This window comes from Meleagris gallopavo, chromosome 11 (assembly GCF_000146605.3).
Source record: "Meleagris gallopavo isolate NT-WF06-2002-E0010 breed Aviagen turkey brand Nicholas breeding stock chromosome 11, Turkey_5.1, whole genome shotgun sequence".
Classification (NCBI taxonomy): domain Eukaryota; kingdom Metazoa; phylum Chordata; class Aves; order Galliformes; family Phasianidae; genus Meleagris; species Meleagris gallopavo.
In genome coordinates, this window is record NC_015021.2 from 15560823 (window position 1) to 15578419 (window position 17597).

General features: G+C 38.2%; 1 protein-coding gene across 10 annotated transcripts in view; it reads left to right on the forward strand.

Annotated features, from left to right (window-relative positions):
* Positions 1–17597, forward strand: part of MCF2L2 (MCF.2 cell line derived transforming sequence-like 2) — a 148340-nt gene that overhangs the window by 49548 nt on the left and 81195 nt on the right. For 9 of the 10 annotated variants that reach the window (XM_031555171.1, XM_031555176.1, XM_031555172.1 and 6 more), the window contains exons 4-12: positions 3330–3420; positions 4603–4722; positions 6574–6690; positions 9643–9792; positions 11880–12004; positions 13565–13679; positions 14327–14446; positions 16101–16292; positions 17092–17283. In XM_031555171.1, coding sequence (XP_031411031.1) covers positions 3330–3420; positions 4603–4722; positions 6574–6690; positions 9643–9792; positions 11880–12004; positions 13565–13679; positions 14327–14446; positions 16101–16292; positions 17092–17283 — 1222 coding nt within the window. The remainder of the gene's footprint in view (positions 1–3329; positions 3421–4602; positions 4723–6573; positions 6691–9642; positions 9793–11879; positions 12005–13564; positions 13680–14326; positions 14447–16100; positions 16293–17091; positions 17284–17597) is intronic. The other variant, XM_031555170.1, reaches the window with a different exon arrangement.

Here is a 17597-nt window from a genome sequence, read left to right on the forward strand (position 1 = left end):
AAAAAAAGCACTGCAGAAGGCTGAGGCCTAGCTGTGTACCAGCTTTACAAGCCCATTTTTTTGTGTTCAGAGGTACATCTCTCGTCAGGACCTTCTTCATGTTGCATCAGCCACCTGTAGCCATTGGGATTTATAACATACAGTCTGCCAGAATGATCCTGTGTGATGCAGACAACCCCTCACATTTCTTCTGTGATCTATTCTCCTTTGGATCACGTAATCTTTATAGTATGCACATAAGTTATAGCTCTGCTTTCCTTTGATATTTCCTTGTATTTAAATCCAAGAATAAATCCAGTATATCAGTACATACTTCACCTTCTATTTCCTCAGCCTGTCTCTTTAACTGACCTGCAGTGCTGTGTGATTCTCAGTGGCAACTGGTGAGCAGTGCTTCTATTCCCATATGCTCGTTATTCCCAGCCCTCCCCTACGACTTCTCTTTCCAAGCCTCATTTCATGAGAAAATTCCTTTCCTGCTTCTCTTGTATTTTCTTGTCTGTATCTATATTTCATAAGCTCTTATTGCCGTTATCTATGAAATTAATTTTTGTTATTGTAACTGATGCCTGGATGCTTTTGTGCTGTTACGAATCCCTGCGGCAGAAGAACATTCAAAAAAATGAACTGCTAAATCATGGGAAGGTACTTGAGAAAAGACAAACGTCTCTCTTCTAAGTGATTTATTCTCTACATGTTTGAGGGACTGTTAAAAATGAAACTTAAGAGTTAGTTCTGAGACACAGAGGCAAGTTTTTCTTGGCACAAATACTTCTGTTTGTTTAAGTCACAGTTGTTGCCTTTGGCAGATGCTGTCTTGTCAGTTACTTCCTTTGCAGTTTGCTTACCAAGGTGTGATTGTAAGGGTCTGATTCTAAATTCTTCTAGTCCTACAACCCTCTGTGTGCAAACATTCCTTTTAGAAAGCCCTTAGCCAGTCTCTCAAACCAGGCAGATGGGCAAAACAGGGCAATTTCTGTGTGCAGGCAGCTTGTGTGAATTGGTGCTTGTGGACAGAGTTACTTGTGGCTTAGCTACGTCATGAATTTTATAAACAGCTTTTTCTCGTATTTATTAATATGCTATTAGCTGGATAATATTTTTTTTTAGACCAACATCAGCATTTTGTTATCTTCAGCTAAATATGCCTATTTTGTTGGTCATTTGGTTGTAAATCACTGACTTTAATGGAATTACCTCAGATTTGAGCCTGGCTCATACATCCAATTATTGTCTGAGAGATATTCAGCAGTTGCAAATTGATTCTGTGTGTCCGAGCAGTAAAGACATAATTAGATGCTGATTACAGTCATACATTCTCTTTCACTTTAAAGTAGAGGTCATATTTTGGTATCCATTGATTCATTTGAAGTTGTCCTCTCACATTTCTCTTTTTCTCACTCTGACACGATCCTCAAAGATTGGCATGGCTATAAAAAATATGAAAAGGCTAGCAAAGGGTAAAGTTTATCCCATCCCTCTTTGTATCCACCTGAGGCTTTTGATTTTCAACTTCTTAAAGAATTTGGTAGTTTTTTGAGTTATAACCGAAATTCCTGAAACACTATCTATGAGACAGCAACAGCAGTGGTGAAGGCAGAGGAAAAACACTGCAGCTTCTACAAGTCTTGGGAGGTGGGAAGCCTGTCCAGAGGTGCTGCCTGGTGGGCTGGGGACTGAGAGTGATTTGCCTGGGCCTTCCATACCCTCCAGATGTCCAAAGTAATTTTTGGCCTCAATCAGTGTTTGTTAAAAAATAGTGCAATTTTTTAAGTAGCATTGGAAACTCCCAGGCTGTGACTAGTTTCTCACACCCTTTCTGTAACAATCTGCAATACACAAAATTTATTTGGTGCCACATTCTGAATTTTTTTTTTTTGTCTAAGAATCTAAAGCAAGCACATATACATCACACTGTGCTTTTCTTTCTTTCTTTCTTTTTTTAACTTTAGAACACCAATTTGTCTACTGAAGAATATTTGTATATATAAAAAGGAACAAACTGGTGAATTATCATCTCTGCTGTAGAAGCACTTCTGCAGCTACATTTTCTGTTCTCTGTGTAAAGAGCTGCATATTGCACTGCTTAAGAGGAAAAGGCATCTATTGTCTTTGAATTTTATAGTTCCCAGAGGAATTCTGTAAAAAAAAATCAGTGTGAACTTCAGCAAATGTTTGTAGTGCCGCTAAGAACAACTGGGAGCATTTACATGGCATCCCAGACTTGCACAGAATTTTTTCCTCTTGGCTGCTGATTTTGATCCTGCAGATCTGCAGCAGAAGTTCTGTTGATATTGTTGATGCTCTTTGGTGGATTATTGACTTGAGTTTGCACAAAATAGCCCAATAAAATGGTGCTCCTGGTATGTAGCTTCTATGTATGATGGAAAAGGGATAAAGGAAATGCTTTGCATGACTGATCTTGACCTTAATCCACAGTTAGATATTTAATTGTAGTGTGTCTTCTGATTATTGCAACGCTTACGCTCTTTGCCTGCCTCTCTCTTGTATAGAGATGATTGTTATAAGGAAGTTCCTGGACATTTTTCTTAGTGTTTTTTTAGGTTCCCAGGATTTCTCTCCTACTCTGAGGACTGCTGGAAAACAGAGAATAGCACCCTTGAGTCCAGCACACCAGAGTGGGATTTCTGAGAGAGGGGGAAGGGGATATTTTTGAGATTTACACACATGGGATGGAGCATGAAATCAGTGCCTCACAGAGCCTCCTTGAAGAGTCCTGAGAAGGAGCAGTAGCTTATTTTAGCCAACGCATTAAAGTGATACTTGCAACCCTAGAACCAGTCTGTAGGTGGGTGAGATATAAAACTTTAAATCCTGCTTTGTCCACCAAAACACCTGGGTCATTGTGTGCCAAGACAAAGTGGTGACTGTGGGGATATACTGACACCATGGAGCTGAGTGCCTCTGTCAGATGTCAGCATACTTGGAGAATGAAGGCTGTAGTGGGATGTCTAATTTGGAGAGAAAGCAAGATCTGAGATTTTTGCCTTCAGTGTAGCACAGTGTAATTTGTGATCCTGAACTATTCTTATCATTTAGACTTAGCAGCAAAGTGGGTAGCAGCTGAGAGATTTAGCGAATAAAATATTCATGTTTTGTGTAAGCTGCTAGCCTGACATTGGAAAGAGAAAATTTGCTGGCTTCTGTGTTCATGTGGGTTTCTGCTGAATACTCTCTCCACTGTACACTGCATTTTTATAATGGACTTGGAGGATGATCCAACAGACGCTGAATCTTACTGCAGTACATTGCATTGGAATGGGAGTATCTTCATGTAACCTAGCATATTTATTTCCTCTGTTATGCAGTCTGGAGGCTGCCAGCATTGGATTCATCATCATCATAGACAGACGACGAGACAAATGGAGCGCAGTCAAGGCATCTCTGACACGGATAGCAGTAAGTGCCTGTCTTTGTTATTTATCTTCTAGAAATTCAAATTATCTGCTGAGCCTTCAGGACAAGATTAAGTCTCGTGCTCATTTTTAGTTCCTTTTTTTTTTTTGGCTGTGGATGCAGATTCTCTCCAGCCCCAAAGCTTCTGAGTTTTAAATAGGAGAGGGAGGAAGCTGCAGTAACAGAAAACATGGCCTTGTTTACTGCTGAATTAGTACAAATTCCATATGTGCTGGATTGACTGCAGTATGAATTCTAGTAATTTGTAGCTGTTTCCAGAAGAGTCTAACAGAGGAGCCCTTCTGTGCATTGTGAGGAGTGACTATGCGGCCTGCTTGTGAAGGAAGTAGATCCCAGTAAATTTGTGGTCAGGTGGTAGTAAGTGATCTGCTAGAAACTATCAATAGCTTATTATATCTCATTTATGAAAGTGAGTTAAGACACTGTTTTTCAGTAGTAATAAAAGCAGCTGTTCTAAAACATCTATTATCTAGAACGGATACTGTATGAGGCGCAGGTGCTTAGACACAGAGGCTAGGGATCAAGAGATGGCCGTTCTTTTTTAGCTGCCCTCTTGTTCTTTTTTTATGCTTGATGAGTTCAGAGGAGGAGTGTGTGGGAGATGTAGACTAGATGTTGAAGGCAGAGCCATGACTGATGAATGCCTGTGCGTGGGAGAAACATGTGAGGTTAGAAAGATTAAAAACCCTCTTTGGAGTGAGTAGATCAGTCTGAAGAACTCATTTATGCCACCTGTTTCTTTCACAAAGTCCAATGTGGGCAGCCATTTTTTGTAAGTAGTGAATTTTACCCTCTAAAAGCTGAACCAAAAAATTAAAAAAAAAAAACAAAAAAACGTGACCAAAGGTGTAGTAGTGCAGAGGGGGCTTGGTGTGCTTCAGATATGGCTGCACAAATGAAGAATCTTCAGAGCTCTGTGCTAAATCCCTGCCAGAATCTATATACGACTGGGCAGTAAAATCCGCAGGCCAGTGTTTCTGTTGGCTTTGGAGACTGACGTTGGACGTGTGCTGAATGGGCCAGTTGATGTCATTAGCAGCTGGAGTGGCCAAGGTTCAGTGCGTCCTCCTCACTTTACTCCCTTAGGAAACACTTGGCTGAAAATTCCCTTGGCCTTTCTTCAAGGCAGAGATTTGCTTTCTAATAATTTTATGTTTCTTGCAGGGAGCATTTCCAGGAAACCTACAGCTGGTGTTTGTCCTGCGTCCCTCACGCTTTATCCAAAGGGCAATCGCTGACATTGGCATTAAACTCTATCGAGATGACTTTAAAATGAAGGTACCGGTAAGCATGGATTTTTTTGGTCCATGTGTTTGCCTTATCTCCACATCTGCAGTTCTTAGATGTCAGCAATTTCTCATAATCAAATAATTATAATTTGATTGCAAGTGGCAACTGGGGACTGTGATCTTGAGTCTGTGTGGTATATACAAGGTCAATACAGCCTAAACTGAAACCTGAATGAGATAAACAAGCTTTGAGAGGCATGTAGACACATTTACCTGGATCAGATAAGTTGTTTCTTGTTTCATTACAGTGGTTGAAACATACTGGGAAAGGGCAGAACCTGTTTGTATGTATACTAATAGTTTCTTTAAATTGTGTTTGTGGAATTTTCTACTATCAGTTGCAGGAATGTTAAAGCGTAAATTACCAGTAGATGCTTCACAGGATTATAATGAATGTGTTCCCATATGAAACATCAGTCTAGCTATAAAATGTGACTCAGTTTACATAGTGACATTTTAACTCAGTAGAGCTGCTCCCCTGATGCAGACAAGAGTAGGTCTGCTCACTCCAGTGGCAAACATAGGTTCGCACTTTGGAGCAGTGTAAGCCAAGGGCAAATTCTGCACTATGGGCTGTTGATAATTTAATAGTGCCCTGTTAAGTGCCTGCTGGCATTGCTTGTTTTTAGTCCTTTTATGATCTCTACCCCTTCAAGATTAAGAGTATGATATTTATTACTTTTAATATGCCGCAGGTTGATGAGAATGTGATTTAAAGCAAGCTATAAATCCTGAAAGAGTTTGACATTATTCTATGAGAGCTCTTTTTGGAGTTGTTCGTAGCTGTGTGTTTGCCTGTGGTTTCAAAGTGTTGTGTAAATAGAATTGAATGATGACTGTTAATGATATTTCATCCTGGAACTTACTCATACTGTACTCCACAATGACTTTACTGGAGTGATTTCATATGATTGTTTTGGATTTTAGTTGTGGTTTTAAATCATTTTACAAAAGATCCATGGTTCTGTTCCAACCATTGCTATGTTTATCAGTACCTAGGTTTAAAGTTGCTATGCTTCCTGCTTCTACTGTAGTAAGAGACAGCAGACTAACAGTACAGAAGACAAACCATGAGTTCATTTTGCTAAATTATGTTAAATTGTAACACTGACTGTAGCTCAGTACAGTTGGCTTTTTAGTTATTAAAAAAGCAAATTTCATGTAAAAATTATGCTTGGTTACAAAACAAAATTTTCTAATTTTATAGCACTTTAGGAAATGTATGTTCCTGTACTAAATAAGCCACAGTGTGTTACCTTAGCAACTGTTATACCAGAGATTGTACTTCTAGCAATCTCTTTGATGACGGTCAAATGCTATTTAAAACTGTCACAGTTGGAACAGAGGTTAATGGTAGGCAGGGATTAGGCACTGCATTAAGTGTTAAATATTAACTTACTTTTCCTACATGCAGATCAAGATACGTATTTTGGTTGGAGTCTTTTTGGACATTCAGACTTTTGAGCTAACATGGGTATGTCCACGTATGTCTTAGAGAGCAGTCTTACAAAAACCAGGAGTTATTTTGATGGAAGTTTATGTGAGCATTATCCATGCCATGCTTTTGCTTTTGAGGCATATGGAAAATAGCTGCTTCCTTGGCCTAGCAAGGGGCAACATGATATCAAATCATGGGTAGTTCAGGAATGGCCATATGCTTATAGAAGCCAAAATCTAAAGGAAAAAAAGCTGTGGCAATTTTATGAACAAATTACATAATGAGAAATTACTGTCAGTGGTGGAACTGCACCGTAGTTGTGTATGTTTAAGGCAAACTCAGATCCTAGGAACGGTGATTGAAGGACTCATTATTTCTCTCTGTCCATTGTGTTTGGATCTGTTTCAGATCATCATGCTAAATTCTGTCTCTGATCTTCATGGCTATATTGATAAATGTCAGCTGACCCGGGAGCTGGGAGGAACCCTGGAGTACGGCCACAGTCAGTGGATACATCACCGAACTGTGAGTGCTGGTGTTGTTCTTACACACGACTGTACCTACAGGTGTCCAGATGATGAATGCAAAGCAGCAATTAAGTAGAAATCTGCAGCTGCACTTCAGCCTACAGATTTTACTAGAGGCTCATGGAAAGAGGAGATCCATTACTCAAACAGAGAAAATTCCCCCAAAGTTTGTAGTAGAAGTACTAATTTATATCTCACTATCGACTTGGACTAGGGCCTACAATGTTGTATTATTATTATTACTCAGCTGAACTTTAGCCTCATCCTAGCTTTTGAATAATTGATGAGATTCATAGGCCTTCAGCTCATGGCTGCAGTTGAACATATGCTTTAGCACTGTTCAGAATGAAAAGTCAAGACTGTCACATTAATGAGCAATTATATCCATGTTTTTAAGAGAAGAAAAATACTCGTAACACTGGATTTTATTTCCCTTTGTTTTCATTTCTGAGCTATGCAAATATACACTCCAGATGAATCATATGTTGAATAACTCAAGAACAATTAATAATTGTAGGAAGGCTGGAAAACTTTCTCTTCTGTTGCCTTTTAAGAAACTTGTTACAGGCTTGATTATTTGTTCCCTTTTGGGGTTGATTAATATATTTCAGTGGCTGCTTCAAAACAGTATAAACATTTCATTATGGCTCACAGAAGAGGTGATATTTAAAAAAAAAGCAGACCCCAGACTTTGGCATGTAAACTGCTGAAATGTTGTCTATTCCTATCTAAGTGGAAGGGTGCAAAGCTGTGTCCTAGAAGATGAACAAATTTTCCTGAGGCTGTGTGCAGTGTTTCCATCTGTCTTTGTGGGTCTACTTGCAAAACTGATGTGTTTAGAGCTCACATCTAAGGAGGCCCAATGTTTTGCTGTGTTCTGAGAAGCCTTGGGTGTAAGTGTTGTTGCTGACCTGCAGCTAGATCTAACATTCAGAAAAGGCTTTTCTGTGGTAGCTTGGAAGTAGTCAAAATAACTTTCACCAAGCTTAGAGACTTGAAGACAAAACCACAGTCAGAGCTTGGGAATATGAATCAGTTTATTACTCAAACACACAAGAATGAGTGGAGCCATGTGTGCAACTAAATGAAACACTGATGTGCTCATGGTGCTTGTGGAATCAGCCAGGGAATCTCTGCTGGGTAAGAGATTGCCATCAAGGAAGTCTTGGCCTATATGGCAGCTTGAGAAAGCCTGACCTTCAGTCTTCAGGTGCAGTGTCTTCATCACATTGTCTGCTTATCTCAGTGTTCTCAGAACGTGTCCTGCCAAATCTTGCCTACCAGTGTTGTGGATTTTTTTTTTTTCTCTTCTTTTATTTTTGTTTTTTAATCTTCTTCTGAAACATCTTTAAAGTGTTCCTAAATGGTATTGACTCCACAATCTCATCACATTTTTCTTTGTTTCTGCTTTCTTATCTTAAACAGCTAGGAGCCTGTGAGCTTTCTTGCTCACAGAGTACAGTAGTCTCTTAGTAAATAGCCCTTGATTATGGATGGCTTTGTCTGTGTTGCAGTCAGAAGTGCAGCATCTTAGCCAACTTTAATCCAGAAGTTCCACTGTAGAGAACATGTCACAGCTGCTAAGAACTGAGCCAGGTCATACATCAGTCTAGACTGCTTCTGCTGAAAACAGGCATGAATTTACAAGGGGCAAAGAATGATGAAGGCTATGAACTCGCCTGGCATTGCCTCATCTGGGACATGCTTTACGATCACATAAAGTGGAATGTAATTTATCACTGCACCCTTTGAATAATAATCTAGCTTCAGTTTGTTTTTCACAGAGCACACTGCAAATTTTCAACTGAAATAGTTGCAAATTAGGAATTCCCATCATTGCTAGAAAAGGGAATACAGCTTGCAACAGCTGTGTAACATTTGATTGGGAATAAGAGCATCTTTAATACTATTTTGTGCCTCAGAACACTGTATTGTTCTGATAAAAAATGTAATGAATAAAGACCTACGTGGAACAATACAGTCTTTGATTATCCTAAAGAAGCCAGGGCACGATCATGAAAAAATATCCTGTGCAGCTCTTGCTACAAGATATAAAGGTTTTAATTGCATCTCATAAGTCTGACCAGTATATTCCACTCTGAAAAGGCAGCATTCTTATTAAGCCTTCCTCACTTTCACTTTCTGCAATAAGCCCTCATTTTGTCAAAGTTTAAGTTGGTGCACCCAAGTTAAAGGTGTTCAAGGCCAGATTGGATGGGGCCCTGGGCAGCTGGTCTAGTATTAAATGGAGAGGTTGGTGGCCCTGCCTGTGGCAGAGGGGTTGGAAATTTGTGATCCTTGAGATCCCTTCCAATCCTGGCCATTCTGTGATTCTGTAAAGAAGTGATGCTCCAATGAATTTAATGAATTATATTTGTAGAATTTAATGAATAATATTTGTAGAGAGTCCTTGTATTGCTGTGGTAATAGGGCCAGATGGGATGAAGTGACTAGAATACATCACATACAGGTAGGCAGAACAAAGATGCACAGTTTTAGAAGCCTACAGGGAAATGGATTGCTGCTGAGTGAACAGTGGCTGTATAAATATAAAAGAAAAAGGCTTTGGCGTATATGCTTGTGGCATCTCCTTAACTTAAATAAAGCCTTAATTAAAATCTTTAAACACAACAAAGACTTCCAGCAAGAATGGGCAAAGGATCTGAAGCTCCCATCTGGGCTTTGAAGCTGATGTCCTTTGTGGTTTCATTATGTCTCTTAAACTCTGGAAGTTCCCCATCTGGTTCATGGATATGGTAAAACCTGTAGTCCTGTGAAAAGATCCTTTGTGGCACAGGATTCAACCTGTAACTTCTATCACATCCTCTGAAAAAAGGCAACATAGCCAGATTTACAGGCACTGCAGCAATAATGTGTTAGAAGAACTGAGCACAGCTAACATGCTAGTGGTAAGTAAGCAGTCTGTGACTCTGCTCTTCCACCATTCCAGGCTATTGAAAACTTTGCAATGACAGTGAAAACAACAGCACAGATGCTACAGACCTTTGGAACGGACTTAGCAGAGACTGAACTTCCCAATGATGTGCAATGTACAGAGGAGCTCCTATCTGCACACACTGACCACCATAGCAAGCTGAAGGTGAATGTGTCTTGTGACAACTCAATTTGTGCAATATATGGTTTTTAATTCAATGAGTTTTTCTGCCATCATTTGGGATTCTATCATCTGAAAACTACTGAATAGGAGAAGAAAATTGGATTCAGGAAATTGATTCAATGTAGCTATGGAAAAGGATTCCACAGGTTCAGGAATGATAGAACAGGGAAGTGTCGCTGCTGCTATATAGGAGGGTATAATGAGATCACAACTAGAACAGCATGAGCTCCTGATGATGTTTTCTTCAGAAAGGATGAACTCATATTGGAGCAGATATAGAGAACATCTGTAAGGATAATCCAGGAATAGATAGTGATCTATTTAGTTGATGACTGAACTATTACAGTATGGATTAAAAACATTAAAAACAGGCTAGTGCCTGTTTAGCCTTGCAGAGTAAGACTCAAAAGAAAATGTTATTGCTGTCAATAAGCACCTTAGGTTAAACGCAAAAGGAAATTTATTATTTTAGCACAAGTACAGAAATGACCATTAGTTTCAGTTGGGAATGAAGAACAGAGTCCTACCCACAAAAAACAGTAAGAGCCTGGAGCTTTTCTCCCGTAAAAGAAGGGTAGTAAACAACTTTTTTATTTTGGGATGGCATTTAAGTGTTTTTTTTTAATGATCAATGAAGTTGCCTTTAGTGGCAGTTCTGTCCCAGCCATGTGTTACTGTTGTGTTAAACAGCAGGACTTGCCAGCCATTCTGATTCTTTCTAATAATTCAGAACTAAGGAATTGCCATGACTTGTGAAAACCTTTTACAGCACTTTTGCTGGGTACCAAAGACTGGTCAGAAAGAATACTCAGAATTCTTCAGGCTGTCAGGAACTGCCTTGCCTCAATTACTTTTGGTCAAAAGATAATGGTTTCTCCCACATTTTGGAGCCTGGCTCTTAATGCCAATTTCCTCTTTGATTACGTTTTTATTGCAGCTTTCCTCACACTCTAAAGCTTCTTCTGCATCTCTAGAGCTGCTACATAAAGCATCCCATAGCTCTTTGGCTATGTCTTTGCTACTCTTTCCCCATAAAAGCTGGCAGAGCAGTGCAGGTAATACAAAGGTAAAGGGCACCCTTGTTAATCTTCCCTCAGTGGGAGAGCTGTGCAGCTTTGTGTAGCAGCAGGAAGGGTTCCTGAAGAAAACTTTTAATAAGTGTTTCTTAATAAGTGTGTTCTAATAAGTGTTTTGAGGGGCTTTGCCACTCAAAGCAATGTGGAGGAAGCAAATATGTTAATAGAAAATCTGTGTGAAGGATTCAGTTGTGAGAAAATGAATTTTTTGCTGACTTGCAGAATCAACAAATCTGGTCTTCACTGTCTTTTTCTCCTCTCATGGTCTCCTTTCAATTGGTAGCACATGGACGTTTTCTATCCTGCCCTATTCTACTTGACATTAACTCCCATATGTAATCTCCAAAGATTTGGTGGTGTTCCTTTGTGTGGCCTCCTTCAATGCTGTGAACAGGAAAAGGCCAGGAATCCCTAGCTTATGAGAAAACAGTAATGGTTGTGTTTCATAAGAATCCATTTGTGACTTACATTTGGATTTCTGAAGAATTTATTCAAGTGAAGTGGCAACTCCTTAGCTGATGTTAATTTTAAGCCTTATTGTCCTTTTTGTTGCTCATTTTTTATGCTAAGAAGAAACCTCCTCCTGTGGTTGACTCTTTGGCAGCTGGCAGACTGTGGCTTATCATGTCATAATGTTGTTTAAAGAAATTAAGAAGTGTGATGTCATGGCTGGCTGAACAATTGACAGCACACATGTAATTTGTGTTAGAATATTTTATTCTGAAAGTTTCCTGGTCAGAAAGACAATATGCTCAGAAATTATGCAATATTCTTTTTCTCAGAAATATATCTACTGTTCAAAATGAACAGGTTTAGTCTCTGCATTCATAGAAAGACATATCATTATTGGTAAGCACTGGTGTTTTTTTGTTCCTAGTGTTTACTACCTACTGAAGTATCCTCCTTTAGCATTACTGTGTTGTCCACCTAAGAAATGGGAGTATTCTTAAAATATGTACATACAATTTGTTTGGCTTGTTCTTTGTTCCTCAGGATGAGCTGAAACTAGCTGTGAAGCAGGGGGCCACATTACTGACATGCATTAGGGAGCCAGTCACCCGAAGTGCCAACAGCAAACTCAGTCCTGATGAACTGGAGAATGTGGCAACAGTGGAAAGGTTAGTGAAGATTGACTATCTTGCACAAGTTGCTAATTTATTCCTAAGAAATGCAAATGTCATTTACGTCCTTACTTAAATTATTTAAATATAGATACTATAAATTCCCACTGTTTAGTTACTCAGGATTTATTGGTTACATAAGTAAGTAAGACTTTGAGGAAGTTACTGGATTAAACTGGAAAAGTATGTTCAAACAAGTCCTGAATTTCGTGGTAATTTTTGGTTGGACCACTACCTACCCAATGGAAGGTTTGATGTGGGACTTATTTTCCCCATAACATCTTCCATGTTTCTGTGCCTAGTTAAAATTTGACATCTGAATCCATGTGATCTGAAAGAGTATGTGCTTGTTCATATTTGTGGAAACATGGAGGAGGATCAGATGTAGATGATACTCTGAAATATGCACCTTTGCAGATTTATAAAGAGAGTAATTACTGTTCCTTCCTACAATGCTGGTTATTATAAAGATTTTAGTCACTGCTTAGAGGTTTCTGCTGTCCCATATAATGGAGTAGATAGAGAAATGTCATGCTAGTTTCAATGTGTCTGCATTCAGTGAGAACAAAGCTGCCAAATGTCAAACTGATATTTATTACTGGCTGCTTTGAAATCCTTTAATTGGTCTTCCTTTAATTAATGAAGGAATTTGTAAATTCGTCTTGAATTCAAAAAGTAGTTTTGATTAGAAAGAGATTTTTTGTTGATAGATTGAAAATAGAACTTGTTTCTGACCGCAGTGTGAAAGAGCTATTGGTATTTGCCCTGATTACTTGGTTCTAGCATTTACTGCATTTGCCTGGTCCCCTGCCTGCCTGAAGGATGGCCAGATATTAAAAAACAGGATATTCAGAGAAAAATATTTTTTCATTTTTTCATTTTTTCCCTCTTCTCTTATTATTTAAACTGTTCTACTTTGAAATATACATAATAGATCATTGAGAGACTGTGAGAATGACTCACTAGTGTGCTGTTAGACACTCCACTTGATACTGATTTCTTTGTGAATAAATGTTTCGTTATTTACATGAAGTAAAACACTGTCAATGGGAGGCATTATGAGCTTCTAATTCATTGTGTTTAGGAGAGGTGGACAAGGAAAAATGATTCAGTTGTTGCCTAGTTCTGATGGGTGAAGAAAATAAGCAACTTGTAGAGTTTTGCTTTGAGCATTCCATAAATTAACAATTGAATTGTATTCAATCTATAGTAGCCTGGAGCTAATTATCTTTGAACATTTAGGTGGAAGCTGGGGAGAGACAGCTGTCTCTGGCTGCCAGCACATGGAGCAGGTCTGTATTCCTGTTGCAGGTCAGGAGGAGGGACTACAAGTGCCACAGTAGAGCCATATAGTTATCTGCCTTCATCACACTCCTACTCTACTTCAGTTTTTTTTCCCTTTTTCTCAAGGTAAAATTGACATTGAACATTGTTCTGCATCTTCTATAGGTATAAGCTTACCACCATCTCCAAATTGTGCTTTTTGCCATCAATTGATGTAAGTTAAAAGAAATTAACCATAGAAAGTAACTGTCTTTCAATCTAATTTCTTAATAGGTTGTTGGCTCAGTTGGATGAAACAGAAAAGGCTTTTGATCAGTTTTGGACCAAGCATCACCTAAAACTAGAACAATGCTTGCAGCTTCGACACTTTGAACATGATTTTAGAGAAGTAAGTCATTGGCTGGTCGTATCTAGTATTTGGTAAATATGGTCAAACCTTGCCCATACTTAAAGTAAAATGGCATTCTAAAAAAGAGGTGGGGAGAGAAGCCATTCCTTATAAAATAAAATGCATACTCAAAAGTGAAATTCTTGGTAATAATCTAATCTTTTACAATATTTCAGAAAAGCACAGTGGAGAAAGTGCAGCCATTTAGGCCAAAATGTGAAACACAAACTTCATGATAAATCATTGTGTGTTTATATGCGATGTTACCAAGTATCATTTCTTCTGTGATGCTAAGCACACAACCCTATTAAATCAGTGGAAAACAAAAATGGAAAGCCCAACTGTGAATGCAAAGGATGGAATAATACAGTAAGACAGATTGCAGAATCATAGATCTTCAGAATTGTTTGGGCCTAAATAAATCTAAAAAATGGGGGCAGCTCTGTAGAGAATTACTTGCTTGGTTCCTCATTCTTCAGTTTTACCATTTTAAAAGGAATTGGAATACTAAACTTGACATGTGGACTCCTGTAAAAGATGGAAGTGAATGTTTAGAAGTCATAGATTTGTTGTAATTTTGAGAGTCTTGTGATGTGTATGCTTTGTTGTTTTTCTTTTTTTTTTTTTTTTACTTTTGTTTGTTTTAGGTAAAATTAATATTGGATAATCTCATGGAAGCACAAGCAGGTTTTTCTGATGTTGGAGACAGTGTGACTCGAGTAGAACACCTCCTAAGGGAACAGAAACAACTGGAAGAAAAAGGACAGGTTTGTGTTCAATATAGTATTGTAGCATCCAGACATGATTATCTAGATGTTTTTCTGTCACTATCCTTATATCACACTTACACTCTTTTCATGGGTCACTATTTCTAATTGCAAAATTCAGATCCTAATTTCCAGAATCCAAGGTTGTTCAAATCCAGTAGTTCTGGTTTGCTACCTGGAAAACTAGAAATATCTGAGTTTAAAATCACAAAAAGTTAGGGCCATCTCTGGAATCTGAAAAGTTCATAAGACTTAACAGGTTCTCTTGGCAAGATGCCTTTTAAGACTATTTCATTCAAGTTCATAGCAATTTCAGGAACACTCTTACCTTCTGATATATACCTTTCTTTTCCAGACATTTGGACTTTGCAAATCCATCACCTATGATATGCATTACTTTTAGTATTATTAGAAAGGATAGAATGAATAAGCCAAATCAGAAAAAGATGCAAATGAACATATGCAAAAGCTGATTATGATATTTATAAGCATAGAATTAAAATTTAGGAATATTGTGATCTTTGCTCATCTCTTTTGTAGAAGTCTAAAGAAATTTAAGTTACAGTGACATACGTTTCCCTTCTGTTCTCCACATCACATAACTTTTTGCCCTGTTAGCCACCTCTAATTTCATCATATAGTGACTAAACTTAAGAATTTTACTTGGAAGGATCTGAAGAATTTTCCAAAATGCATATTCAAATCAAAGATAAACAAAAGCATTACATATCTGTCAATCAGTGAGTGGAAAAAAATAGTTTTTTGGATTATTGGAAATTTAGTGGAGAAAAAGACCACCATGCATATATGTATCAGTGACCTCAGTATGTGAGAAGGAAGACAGAACACTTTCCAGTTTAGGCATGAAACTACTGTAGTTAGTAGTGAGGATCTGTCTGAAACGTACCTATTAAAGCACCAAGTGTTTTCCTCTTTGACATTCATGGTAATAACAAACAGCATTTGTACTCAGAAGCAAATAACTAACAATAGCTGATGTAGTTTGAATTTTTTCTATGAAATGGAAGAAGTCCATCTGTATTTAAAAGTATTCAGCAAAGAGCTGATAACTAATAGCTGAGGAGAGAAAATATTTCAGTACCACAAATTGTTTAAACTCATTCTGATTGACTTTGCCCTGGAAAAGGCTAGGAAACTTCACATTTATGAGCTGTGGTTTAAAAAGTTGTCACACATGCCTGTTATGTTCTGCTCCTCTGTGAAGATGCCCGCTCCTCAGAGAATTTATAATCCAAAGCTCTTCAGATACGAGCTCAGCCCACACAGCCTGACATAATGTGATTCACTGTAGGACTTTGCTCTGGTTCATCCTCTATACTGTGCTGCTTTACTAACTCTCAACTTGGATTAAGCATGCGATAGAATATTTTTGTGTAGATGTATGCTCTGTATGATTTTAAGGCTGCTTAGGTACTCATCTCTGAATGTAGTCTGAGGAGGCAGAATGAATAGTAGAAGGAAATAACGCTAACGATTAAATTGGTCTTCAATCCAAATTTAAAAACACATCAGCTAGTTGAATATCTCAAACTGTTAGCTCCAGGCTACAGCATGGTTTACAGAGGTGCATCGCTCTTACCTACACATCTCCTTTCAAGATGTAACTTTGAATTGATTCTCATTAATTTAACAGGAACCTTTGGAGAAAGCCCAGACTCTAGCTCTCCATGGAGAACAGCTCATCCAAAACAACCATTATGCAGTTGACTCCATTAGACCAAAGTGTGTTGAACTCAGGCGTATTTGTGATGACTTTACTAATGAGACCAAGAAAAAGTATGATATTTTGGGGAAGTCTCTTGAGCTGCATAAGCAATTAGATAAGGTGAGTGAGTCTTTTTGGAGTACAGCCCTACTGAAGGCTCTACTGAAAATAAATCTTTTTATAAGCATAGGCAACTTAGATGAAGAGGACAAAGATTTACTCTTTTTTTTTCTCCATTTCATTCAGAAATCATTGCTATAAAAACCATAGCAAACGCTTCCTGAATTATTGTTTTAAGATCATGAAAGTATGAAACTAAAATAGAATTGAGAAAGAGCTAAATTTGAAATGAGAAATAAACACATTCTGATGCTGAAAAATAAACAGCTTACTGCCTGTTCTTTTGTTTTTCAGTTTATGGAATCCATCTGGAATAGAAAGCTAAATGCTCTGAGAATGTCTGCATGCTAATTCCTTAAAGGAATTACCAGAAATTATTCTGAAAACCTGCTTTTTTTAACTGAATTTAATGGGCCAAAGAAGTTTTAGAGAATTTTCATATAGTTTAAATATTTATTTTTGGGTTTGGATAACTGTGTAATTAAACACTGAAATGAGGTTGTACAGCAGAAAGATTTGATTTGCAGCAACTACAGTAGCATTCTTATTGCTCAGAATATTATTATTTTGTGTTACTGAACCATCTATCCCATGAGAGGTGAATTTAATTTGCTAGTGTTCTATGTCTCTTAGGTGGGATGTGTTGTTGACAGGACCTGCTGCATGTGAGGAAGTAACATTAATTCCCTTTAGTGACACATTAGTGCAAATCTGTATTTCATGGGGTGACAGAAATGGCACTTCTCAACATGGACTTTCAGTGACAATGGAGTCCTTATTGTCCCATTTTTCTTTAAAGGCAAGCCAATGGTGTGAAGCTGGAATCTACCTCTTAGCTTCCCAAGCTGTGGACAAGTGCCAGTCACAAGAGGGAGCTGAAACTGCACTCGTTGAAATAGAGAAGTTCTTGGCAACAGCAAAGGAGCATCAACTCTCTAACCCAAAGGAGTTCTACAATCAGTTTGACACGATTCTCACACCTGAAATAAAGGTAAAACACCTCAAACGTGTATGCACTCACAAAACAGTGATTGTCTTGCACATGAGAGACTATTGGGCTGTATATGAGTCTGCACAAAATGCCTCTTTCCCCACAGTGAAAGAGCGAAGAGGTGAGCACTTGGGGCAAGAGGTTTTACTCGTATGAGCAGTTCTAGAACATACTTCTTCAGGGTAGTGCCAAAAAATTGCATGACTCACGATGCCCTACTTGGTGAAACAGATCTATGCAAAGTACATGGGCTGGGTTGCATTATCTTTAGCTCTAATACACCTAGTCTGACTAACCCAAGTCCCCTCTTACTT